The following is a 13524-nucleotide window of genomic DNA, read 5'->3' as shown; positions in this document are numbered from 1 at the left end:
GGGGTTTAGTACAAATCATTAGTAACTAATAACTAAGACCGTGTAAACACACCTTTACACAGATATGAAATAAGATTATCTAATCACGAAGTGTTGCCTTTCGGTGTTGCTAGTAGCAAAACTTGACATGGCTACCCGAACCGTATTAATTTAATTCGTTTTTTTTGTTAGTTTATTCATAACAAGAAATTACGTTTAATTAATTAGAATAAACTTAATTTGTAAACTATAAAATATACTTATCAAGAGTTTTATTTGGGATTAAATAAATACCAGTTGATGATGATTAATATGAAAAAATAATCATTATTTTAATAGCCTTGCTGAACTCAAAATGGCTTTCGTAGGCATACGATTTTTGCTGAATAGAATTTCTTGGTCGTTACATGTAGTTCTATTCAGGATGGTTTGGAAATGATATTACATCGAATGTTACTATTTAATATTTTAAATGAATTTATTTTATAGTTGCAAAAGTTAAAAAGTCAGCGTGACTATGTTGAGTAAAATATAAACTGTTTTTGATTGTGATTGTATACAATTAATTATATTTCATATATACCGATTCATAAAGAGATTCTAATCTGACGACACTCAAATTGAGCGGATCATCAACTACATTTCGGACAACATAATATAATGACAATTAACGGACATTGTTTTCAGAACCAAATTGATATAGAGCGCATTTGGGGGTCTGAACAGTATATTAAAAATACAATCAATGTGTACTACTAGTGCTATAATAGACAATTACAGGGTGGAGGTTTGTATTAACAGATTTTGTTTTTACGAGAAATGGATGTCAGCCACTTGCTCAACTTATTAGGTCCATACTCTGACTGACACACTAATTGAAAAACAATATGTGCACTTGCCAGACCCAGGATTCGAACCTGGGACCCACGGCGTGATAGTCCAACGCTTAAGCCGCGCGGCCGCAGTGGGTGTTGAATTGGTCGAAATATTACGAGTAGCGAAACGTCGGTGTATGTTGGGAATGACGCGGAAATACCACACCAATGAATGAGAAGATGGACAAGACTACGCATGGATACACATGGATCTACTGAAATATGACCATATTCTAAAACATTAGATCGAGAGGTTTAAAAGAATACTATTTTATATAATAAAAATACTTTATGCAGTTATTAAATGCTTAAAATAAATATAAAGGATAAGGAGGCTTCAAAATTATATAAATAGATTATCTATGACGTTTAAGGAATATTCAGGCTAATGCTTTGAAAACACCATAAAATTTCCGTTTTGACCTTCGTTGGGCATTTGGGCACCCAAAAAAAAGATTTTTTTCTATTGGCTATAATATATTTTCTCGGAAGTGTTTTGAAAATTATGTATGTTCGACAATATTTAAGGTCAAAATAAGTAATAATAAAAAAAAATCTAAATATAAAATAAGGCTCCGGTTATGTCTATTAAATTGAAGCATATTTTGGAAGGTAGACTCCGGAAAAAATACCTGCAGCGTTTCAAAAAAGTTGATAAAAAGTTTTGTAGAAATTTTCCGCAGATAATAATGGAGCTTTCTACTTTTATTAGGGTGGAGCCTATTCTCCGCACAATAATAGCCTATAATAATAGCGGTTCTCAAATGGCAAACCAACTTTCGACGTTCACATTTTGAGAAAGTTGGATCTCGTTAAATTAAATACGGAATATAGGAATGGAATAGAGAATATATTATGCTCAGAACTGAAACAGCCGTGAACTTTGATACAGTTGAGTAATATGGAAAAATTTCATCGTTGTTAGATTACGTTTGATTAATTAATTGAGTATGAAGAACTTGTGTTAAACAAGACCTGATATTAGTAGTACCTACTACGCAGTCTGCATTAAGGATATACCAATTGAGGCACGGTCTCAAAATATCGTGGCTAGGCGATGCGCGGATTGCGGGTCGCGGGTCGCGGGTACAAATGACGCATGCCAAACGAACTATAATTTGTCATATAAATCCAACATGCGTCCATTTAATGTTCTGTTTATTGTTCTATTAGTAACTATAATAATATATTCATTGACATGTTTTCTTTTTCAAGTAAATGGGTAACGTTTTTAGTCATCTTTACATGATTTAAGAATAAATAGCCCCGTCGCCATCACGAAATAAATTGACGTATTCCCAGCTCGACGTTCTCTCTCCGAATGCCAGCGAGTCCAAAATTTCGTCGCGCCTATAGTTGAAAATTATTTGCCGTTTCACTGATGTATCGTCTTAACAGCAATAAGGTTAGTGCCTGGCATCCTAATATGTAAGTTGTGCGATAGTTTGCAAATAGTACTGTTCCAATTAGATTAACCCTAACCTAACCTAACCTAGTAAAGACATCTCCACATGTTGTGACATGTTCAACGAAGAACTCGTCATTTGATTAAATGTTACACAAACTCATGTTTCACGTACTGCGGCGCACGAATAAGTGTCCTGCGGTGAACTGTTTACGTACAAATTTCCGGATACGTACTAACATAACTCCTCCCCCAGCATCCATATCCATTATCACAAGCATTCCATTAAAATCAATTATAGTCCACTGTAAAAAGCGTAACCAATCATTATTAAACCGTATATCAGCTGCATTGATTATTTTGGTAATAGAAAAAAATCACTTTAATGATATACCTACACCCTATTAAATTAATGTTGTTTTAAAATACTATAAACCAACAAAATACACCGACATTAACAAATGAATACACTTGATATTATGACATCGGGACACGTAGAGTAGTCGAGTTTTTCAGTATGTCATTATTCATTACAAAACACACAATATACATTTTTTCGTAACAGATTACTGTAGCCAACCACCTGTATTTTCTTTCCTAAGCATTTGCATAATATTCATGAGTGTCTGCGATCAGTGACGTACAGTCTTTTAAAATAATAACAAAAATATTGTGCTAAGAAAACATGATTACACCAAAATCATTGTAGATAATTCGGTACTGTTCGACTATTAGGAATACAGCGGCAAACACATTTTGAAAATAGCCGATATACTGGATTATTTGTGAGGTTAACTTAACCTAACCTAACCCAACCTAACCTAACCAAAAATAACCCAAACTAACAAATAATCCAGTATATCGGGTATTTTCAAAACGTGTTTGCCGCTGTATTCCTCATAACCGAACAGTACCATTTCTTAAGACGTAATGATTTTTGGACAAATACGATGATTATTTAAAACATACATGATGGCAAAAGCGAAAGATGGAGGTAGGCTGCTAAGATCCGCCATAAATAGTGCACATTACATTTTGTTAGCCATTACGTACCTATTTGTTTTTATCGAACTAAGGCTACAATTTACAGATGGTGTTGTTTAGTTTTAAAATATCAATTAAAACCTACCTCAACCAAACCATAATAGTTTTGGGATATTTTGAGCGATAGGACATAATTGTGCACATTTTTTCATCCATACTTATTTGAATACATTATAAGAATACACATATTATTGTTGGTTATTTTTTTTAACTTAATTAAGCCCTGCCCTGTCTAAACCAAACTATAATAGATAAAAAATACTATTCTATCAATAAATTATCCAATATTATGTATGATTTAATTGCATAGTTTTAGATGTTTTATGGATAAATATATATTTAGACTATTATCTATTTCTTATGGCTTGGTTTTCGCAGGGTTTAATTGAATTTTTAAAACTAACCGACAGCACCTGTTAATTTATTGTAGTCTTATTTCAATGAAAACAAATACGTATGACTGATAAAGGTTAGTGTGCACTATTTATGACGGATCTTAACAATCTATCTCTACCCTTCGCCACTGCATAATGGTATTAAGTGTAATTAAGATATTTCCAATAAAAACTGTAAATGATCATAATGTTATAATCGAATATTTGTTCAACGTCAGATTAATGTTCTTTTTAAATCGAATACAATTCAAACATCTGTAAACAACCTTCGCATTTAAATGGTTTTGTGACATATTATATATAACTTATTTCATGGTGAAATATGCTCGACGAACTGCGTCTTTCTGTAACAATTACAAAAACTCATCATCCGACAAAGTTCTGATCCTAATAAGATCATATGGGCCTCCATTAGGGATTCCAATCCTGGGATCCTGAGGTATTTTCGATACCTATGAATCCCGAGCTTGATAAACATAATCCCGAAACTTTCGGGATTGATTTTTTTTATCAATTTTTATAGAAAATAAATAAAAACGAAAATATTACAGAAAAATACTTTTAGTAAGAAATGACTACATTAGAAATAAACTGAGTTTGAATGAAGTTTGATTTATCTCCATGTATAAGTTGCCAATTAATTTAATTTTTTCACATAAATTAATAAAAATGAGAAAGATTGGAAAAAAACAATGCTTCGCTCTATTAACAAAGTAATTCCACCATGATCTCATACGATTTACGGCAGTTTCATATTTGGCTGACTAATTAGATTTATGAAGCGGAAAGGCCATAAGTAGGTACACCATGATTTGCTTTACTATTTTAAATCTCGCTAGCCCATTCATTAAGTCTTTACTGTCAAAAACAGCAATCTCATCAACATTAATATTTATATTACAATATTATTTACTCCAATAAACTTATGTATTTCCAAGATTGAACGTATATAATATTAACAATAAATAATGTCTTAAATAGTATAAATTATACTAGATTTATTTTTCACCGATTTTATCAATGTTATTTGTAAATATAAAATTTTTATATTAACAATAGAAAAAAATGCTGATCCCTGGATTGTCAAATTGTAATCCCGAAATCCCGGGATCAGAATTTTGGCTCGGGATTGGATTTCCTAGCCTCAATAGAGTGGAGGTTTGTATTAACAGACTTTGTTTTTACGAGAAATGGATGTTAACCACTTGCTCAAACTATTCGATCCAAGCTCTGACTCGTACACAAATTGAAAAACAATATGTGTACTTCCCAGACTCAGGATTCGAACCAGGGACCCAGAATGCGATAGGCCAACGTATAAGCCGCGCGGCCATCGTGGATAGGGGTTACAACCTAGGGGCGGCATGGTATATGAAAGTATGGTGAAGCCGGCAAGTATGGTGAAAAAGTATGGTGAAAAAGTATGGTGAAATAGGCTGGTAATCAATTTGCGGCAAAATTTCCACGTTAACATTATTAGTATATGGGTACGTTATAATGACCAAAGTAAATCCTCCGTGATGCCCTGCATTTTTTTATCGCGTCGCCATTTCTCGTGAGTTATCGGCTGTTGTCGGCATGCTTCATTCAGTTGTATGAGGAAGCCAAATCGTTGCCTATTTTTACTTTTAATACATCTATGGTTACAACAAACTTATTGTAATTGTTACAATAAGTGCCAATACTTCGATACAAAAAATGAAAAACCACACTCGATAGCTGCCGATAGCGGTCTAGAATAGATGCGCAGATATAACAGAAAACTACTATGCTCTAGCAAATGAGAAATATCATGTATGTATAATATATCTCATATTTATAAGTACGCCACTGTACTGGAGAACCGCTGTAACTTTTCATAAGGCAACGGCGCTATGCAATTTGGAGGGTTGAAGCTTGAATAGAGATTCAGCGTCACTCGTTGCGTTGGTGTGCGGTTTTGCATCGCGCTTACAGATTATGAAACGAGTGTGTAATGCAATATATTTTACTATGACGCTGTTGTACGAAAATTACATTAGATTCCTTGATGGAAAGTTTGCAAGCGTGTCGTGGAATACTAAAATTTGTACAGAACTGTTATATAGAGTTATCAAATAAGAGATATATAATATATACAGAACTTTTCTTTCAGTAAGTTGATTGTATCACGAGCTGTACCTATAGCATCTTGCACTATCTTGTCGGAACTACTTATCTTCCAGATCAAAATCATCTAATTCATGCCAGGAAAAATCAAAACTGCATTGCCATTTTTGTTTTAAAAAAATACGGTAATTTTTTTGATATAAAATAAATGTGTTAGTAAGTTTCATTGCTGAAGATGATTTTTTTCATGAAATAACGGGTCTGTTTCAAGTTGATCTAAAGCCCAATCAACAAACAGTCATTCGGTTTAAGTTCTTGTCTTCAAATGCAAATCTTTATGAAGGGTATTTCGTGTAGTGCCATAAGAAAATCCTTGATAATGACGTGTAATTGATTGTTCTGGATTTTCATCTACCATTTTATTCACAACGTTGATATTTGTCGCAGTAGGTACTTTCGTATTTTGACGGGTTGGATTGAAGAACATCACAAACTTTACCATTTGAGTTTCTAATTTTATTATTTACTATTATTTTGATCATAAATTTCACGTAATGCCGAAACGTAGCTCGAATAGATTCATTATTGTTGTAATTTATTTATTTATTTAAGAATACAAAACATTGTGGACATAACAAATCTAATTTCAACACGTACCTACACAACATGAGATTTACATTATAACAAATATTACCCTCACAAGAGAGAAGAAGAGAATATAGAATATAATAATAATAATAACAGAAAAAAAATCAAAACATACTTAAGTACAATAATTTAAAATTTTGAAAACAAAAAACATACAATTTTCTACAGTTAAATAAAGTTTCAAAAACAAAATGCATCACTGAAAATGTCTACGTCTTTAGGGAGCGCATTTACTAATCTAGCACATCTCGGTAATTGTGCCTGATAGGCTTGACACGAGGAAACGGTTCCGATCCAGAATAAATCATGGCTGCGACCACGTAGGTAATTGACAGGCGCATGTAAATTCAAATTCATTAGGACACCAGGATTGGAAACCATCCCTCGCGCTAACAAGCAAAAGTGTTTCAAGAGCAGAAGAGACCGACGAGATTCAAGAGTGAAAAGTAAGCATGCCTTGTAGAAATGCAGTCGGAAAATAATCATTTGACGAATTATCGAAAGGAAAATATACAGATAAATGTTAAATTTTAACAATTATTATACTATTAATTAATTGAGTTAGCATTTACTTGGTAGAATTCTATTTTACAAGAAATGAAAATATAATTAATATACGTTAACAATTATTATACGTTGTACAACTGTGTATCTTTACATGCTGATTTGCCAAACAATACTAAACACAAATGTACATTTTTGTGGGAATCCGAAAAATAAAATGGGTTGTTTTAAAAATCTATAGTATTAATTTGTTAACCCTTATGAATCGAACAAGGTACTTGTAACGTTGGTAAATGCGACGATATCAATGTTAAACATGGTTGACATACCTGCATGTTGCATATTTTGTATCTGACAGGTTCCCCTCGGCAACCCTCGCGTGATGAGCACCTTCTGAGCTGTCGAGATACTCCACCATCACAAGGCCGAGAGCACACAGACCATTCGGACCACTGGGACCAGCCACCACGCCACTGGAACAAAACATAATATATACATTAAAATATCTCTCAATTTTAACAGGATGCAAATTTTAATGAAGAAGAATAAGTGTGAACTTTAAGTATTTTAGTAATTTTCGTATTTAGGGACATGGATTATTTCCTTACGATGATTTCAATCAAAATAAATTTTCCATACATTTTCTTCTAGATATGCTATAAATGTAATCCTTATATACTCGAAGAACTATTTTTCTTCTAAAAAACCCTTCCACTTATCTTTTTGTGGGTTCACTTTTAAGGATTAATTTTCATATTCACACTAATATCACTCGTAACTCAGTTAACTTTATACTACCCCATCTCAGGGTGGATGTGATGTTTTATAGTATAAATAAATATAAACTATTTTATAATATAATTGACTATGAGTCAATTATATTATTATTGTTTTATATTATATTTTTAGCGTATAGGTAACATGTTTTTTCTTTTCAATTTTTAATTATTGTATACTTCAGTACTTTTCGATTTTTTCGTTCCATGGCGCGCATTGTTAAAGTTTTTTTCGAGGTGCAGAGGCTTCGTATAACCCTACAACCAACATGTTATTGTCTATGTTCATTTATATACCATAGACAATAACGCAAATGAATATGTAACAGTTGTCTTTCGGCCTTCCTACAATGTAGTCGACAAGCCCTACTGTTAATGTGTCGCGCACCGTAGCTAAATTCCAAACCAACGTAAACCTTTCAACTCAAACTAAATCTAATGTGACAGTCATTACTTTGTGCCGTGTTTATCCTTAATTTATTACTACAATATAAAACCAAGAAAATACCAACTCCGTGTATATTTTAATATCTACCCGAGCATACCATGTCACTCACACATCAAGCAACCTTTGACGATTAAACATAACATCGGGGGAAGAACAACATCACGTTCATCCCCCCGACAAAGGTGTTCTAAGAAAAATCTTGTTCATAAGGGGGGACATGCTCGTCGAAGGTCAAAATTGAGTTTTTATTGTATTTTCAAACTATGATCCTGGACACTCCTTAAACGTTGAAGATAATCTATTTATATAAATTTGAAGCCTTATTATCCTGTATAGTTATTTTAAACATTTGATGACTGCATAAAGTATTTTTGTTACATAAAATAGTATTCTTTTAAACCTCTCGCTCTAATGTTTTAGAATATAGTCATATTTCGGTACATAACTGTGAAGTGGTGTTAAGATTTTTTACATTTATTAATTTTTAAACGCATTTATGAAACCATTAGTATAATTTATTACGAGATAATTTTTGTAAAATATTCACGATAAAAAGTTATATTGATAATCTCTGTGATCCCAAATTTGACAAGAATTAGGCATTTTATTATTCAAAAAATCGGCAAGATTAACACATTTGAAGATGATTCTAAAGATACTTATTATAAACTATGTCTTTGACCATTCAAGTGTGATAAACATCTTATGAATAATGATTGCTTTATAATAATTATTGACCTAAGAATAAGGTAGTGTTTTTTTGAAATACGCCATTTCTTTTGTCATTTCCTAGTAGCTAAGCTACAGCATACGGCCGTAGCTATAAATTGACAAACTATAATTAAAGTAGGAAGTAAAATTATGTTAACGCGCGTGTTTGAACATGTACCTAACCGATTTTTTTTTTTTAAACGGTACATGTTCAAACACACGCGTCAATATCATTTTACTCCCTACTTCAATTATAGTTTGTCAATTTATGGCTACGGCCGTATGTTGTAGCTTAACTACTGAGGAATGACAAAAGAAATGGCGTATTTCAAAAAAACACTACCTTATTCTTAGGTCAATAATTATTATAAAGCAAACATTATTCATAAGATGTTTATCACACTTGAATGGTCAAAGACATAGCTTATAAGAAGTATCTTTAGAATCATCTTCAAATGTGTTAATCTTGCCGATTTTTTGAATGATAAAATGCCTAACTCTTGTCAAATTTGGGATCACAGAGATTATAAATATAATTTTTTATCGTGAATATTTTACAAAAATTATCTCGTAATAAATTATACTAATGGTTTCATAAATGCGTTTAAAAATTAATAAATGTCAAAAATCTTAACACCACTGCACAGTTATGTACCGAAATATGACTATATTCTAAAACATTAGAGCGAGAGGTTTAAAAGAATACTATTTTATGTAACAAAAATACTGTATGCAGTCATCAAATGTTTAAAATAACTATAAAGGATAATAAGGTTTCAAAATGATATAAATAGAATATCTACAACGTTTAAGGAGTGTCCAGGATCATGGTTTGAAAATACAATAAAAACTCAATTTTGACCTACGACGAGCACGTGGGCCGTTAAGCTGAAACCTTCCCACAAATTTCACGTAAAGAATACACGTAAAGAGAGATACAATTTAAGACATTCAACTTTTCAACGATATCTCATGAGTATGCTGGTTTGATTTAAAAATTTGTATCCACTAAGTATGTTAAATACTAATGTCTTTTGATTTCAAGAATTGTATAAAATGCCTGTTTTAACATTATTCAAACGAACGGGATAATACACTAGAAACAATAAAAAAGCAATCACGAGACTGCAGTGGTATATCAAATAATATGTGTGTTAGGCTTTCCACATATTTACAGTTTTATTTGATTCTCGTCTAGGTACAATGGTCGAGATTTTATTAAATTTACCTCTTTTACCATATTATTATATTCCAAAAAATAATTCAGTAGATAATTTTAGTACCTATTTAATTCGATATGACATTTATTTTCAATATGATAAACACAATTATTCAATATATATCACCCAGTGGCGAAGGGTGGTGGTAGGCTGTTATTATCATCAATCTGTAGCATATAATGTTACATGATTCATTGAAGGGCTGAACAAATAAATACAAGATAAAAAGAACTTTTATATACAACATTTTTAAATTTTCTGTTGAATTATATGCTCAATATGCTCAAACTTGTACTTGATTAAATAAAAAAACAAACAAACAAACAAATATAGAATACTGAAATGTCATTTTGACATTTCATTTTGATTTCCATAGTAATGCACGTGTATATTAATAATTTAGTTGCTAGGACCACCCCCTTAGCAACTCTTTTACTTTTTACGGATTTTTCTGAAATAACTTTACATACAAAACAGAATAAACTGAAAATGAATTGAATTCTGCTTAAAAACGGCTAAAAGTATAAAAAGAATGCATTGGCATCGTGTTCTGATATATTCTAAAAGTTTGAAATGTCTAGTTAGTTGGGAAGTTAGTTAAAAATCGATTGCAAGATTTGTACTGGATAAACAACCACCGGACAAACAAGAATACGAGCTAATAAAAACGTTGTAATAAAAAGTGGCGATTTATCAGCGCATTGAATTAGGAATTGTCTGTAAATTATTCAACGATGATGATTATGTCAAAATTATGTTTTTATAAATAAATTAAGAAAAATCGTATCTTTATTACTATCCATTACGCATTAAATGTACAATAAATTAATTTAAACATCCACCGTGCCTTTCTATGTTAAGTTAGTTATTCATGAAAGTAAGTAGGTAAGTATATTGTGACTGTATTTAGTTCGTTGAAGTAGGAAGGTGGGTGCCTACTGTTGGTAAGTTATGTTGTATGGAGAAGAAAAGCTGAAGACGGTGAAGGGGTGGTTATATTCTTTTGTGCTAGCTTGCGGCCAAGACCTCAGTAGCGACTTTTCTTAACTCATATACGCCCGGGATAACACAATAATTATTATGTATTGTGTATGTATTGATATATTAATATATAGATTGTATATGTCTATCACAGAACAGATAATAAATAGAATACCGATAGGCCATATTCAATACGCCGCGTGGTGAAGCAGGATTTTGAATGTGTGAGTGTCCTACGAAAATGAAGCACGCATTATGCACATGCAATGGTGTGTGTAATACACCAACATTAAATGAGCGTAAATGCATAAACCGAGAGCAGTTTTCAGTATTCGACCTAAAACGTATTATTGACACGTGTGTAAGTTTAACCCGGATTCATCCTTACTCGAGTCGGTTACCTGCTATCGCTTTACCCGTTATGTATTCCAGTTCCCATTATTTCTGAGTTCCCTGATGTCTATAGATGGATGTATATTTGATGAAATTGTTCGCAGAGTAAAGCTAAGCTGGAGTGCTTTTGGCCGCCTGAATAATGTCTTCAAAAGTGACCTTCCACTGTGCCTAAAGCGCATTCAACCAGTGTGTCCTTCCCGTGATCACATATTCGTAACATGGACCCTAAGTAAAAGAGAGATCCAGAAACTTAGAGTAGCACAACGTGGTATGGAGAGGTGCATGCTGGGCATTACGCGAAAGGACAAAAAGAGGAATGAGTGGATAAGGAAGCAGACACGGGTTTGCGATGTAATAGGGTTTATTAAATGCCTTAAATTGAGATGGGCTGGACACATAGCTCGAAGAAGAGACCATTGTTGGACAAATTTAGTCATCCAGTGGTATTCAAGAAGTACAAAACGTCCGCAAGGTAGACCTATAGGCCGCTGGATCGATGAAAGATAAAGTTCTGCGGAAGTACGCGGCAACGCAATGCACAGAAGAGAAGAGAAGTGGAAGCAGCTTGAAGAGGCCTTCATCCAGCAGTGGATAGATTCAGGCTGATGATGATGATGATGTATGTGTTATGTATGTATTATATACATGTAACTAACAGTGAGACCGTAATAATAGGTTTTTAAAAGATTGAAAAAATGTAAATATAGGGAAAATGTATCTGATGGAAAACTGTTTTTGATTGCATTAAAACCAATTATGATACGACCCTCATATCTAACTACGACAATTTAAACTAGTAGGTCATATATGAAATGCTTATGAACTTTCGTTATTATTGACTATTCGTTTTTGTGTATTAGTTGGGCCATTTATGTTCCCATTCCACTCCTTATCTCCTCACCCACCTCCTAATCACCAAACAATCAATAAGCAATTACGGGTCAAGAGAGATGGTGTTACAAATAACATTCAGCTGCATCTCGATACCGGACGCGTGCGGGCTTCTAATAGCTTTCAGTCGCTTAAGTGATTGACTCAATAGATACAGACTCATTCATAATCTATCATCATCATCCATACACACTTATACCTGTGTCACAAATTGCGTGAGTGTACGAACCGGGTGACCCAAAACAACAATACCGATACTCGAGTGAAAGTTGAAACCAGACCACGGAGCCATCATACATCATCACAAAGGCCAGTGTCTGGCATTTTGTTCCATCGCCCCCACCCCTAGATCCGACCTCCTCATCTTCCGTCAAAATTATTACAGTCCACTTAAAAAGCTCAACCATGTATTAAATCGAGGAATGTCAATTACCTAAATAACCGACGCCCGGCTCTCACCAAATATTTTAGTTATAATGTCTACGTGAACTTGCTAATTAGTTTGTTAGCAAGCTTGTTATTTATAGAAACGTGTGTATATACAGAAACGCACACGCATGTTTTTATATTAATATTATTGATTCCTATGAATGTTATGCATGTAATTAGATGTGTTAGTATTTTATTATGTTAGTATTGCGGGAATTTCGCTATGCTAGGTATAATATAGTCATCAAGTTAGTGCACACAGCGAAATTCTTAACATCCATAGACAACATCAAGGTTAGTATAATATATTGTGATTACATTTTCGCCATTCCTATCCAACCATCCATACAGTCCACTTAAATTATTACAACCAGTAGGTACCTATGTTTTTGAGGTGTTCCATATACGGTTTTAACAATTATTATTAAAACTTGTGTATTATTGATTGAGTAAAAAATAGTTTAATTAATTATTGGACATGTAAAATTAAGAAATGAAAACATAAAAATTTGTATGTGCAAGCACAGCGTTAAAATTAAGGTAGGCAGCGGCGACGCGCACTGAGGAAAATGGCGAGGGGAGGCTGGGTAGAGTTCAGACCACTTCACTTCATTAATTTGTCGCGTAAGCAGCCGTGCAAAAAGTCGCGACCGGATTGGAACTTCCAGATTAATTCAAGAAAAAATTCACTGCAGTGAATTGGGTTTGTATTTTTTCCGGGCGCATTGCGCTGC

The 13524-nt window shown here is 33.1% G+C and overlaps 1 protein-coding gene across 1 annotated transcript in view; it reads right to left on the bottom strand.

The window, feature by feature from the left end:
• The window catches only part of nolo (ADAMTS-like no long nerve cord), a 704571-nt gene that overhangs the window by 283219 nt on the left and 407828 nt on the right, over positions 1-13524 (bottom strand). Inside the window, exon 3 of the mRNA XM_085942742.1 lies at positions 7268-7411. Coding sequence (XP_085798868.1) covers positions 7268-7411 — 144 coding nt within the window. The remainder of the gene's footprint in view (positions 1-7267; positions 7412-13524) is intronic.

Source organism: Rhyacophila brunnea, unplaced genomic scaffold, assembly GCF_057557595.1.
Source record: "Rhyacophila brunnea isolate RB1 unplaced genomic scaffold, BYU_Rbru_1.0 scaffold_15, whole genome shotgun sequence".
Classification (NCBI taxonomy): Eukaryota; Metazoa; Arthropoda; class Insecta; order Trichoptera; family Rhyacophilidae; genus Rhyacophila; species Rhyacophila brunnea.
Note: the sequence above shows the minus strand (reverse complement) of the source record. Positions and strands in the feature narration are given on the sequence as shown.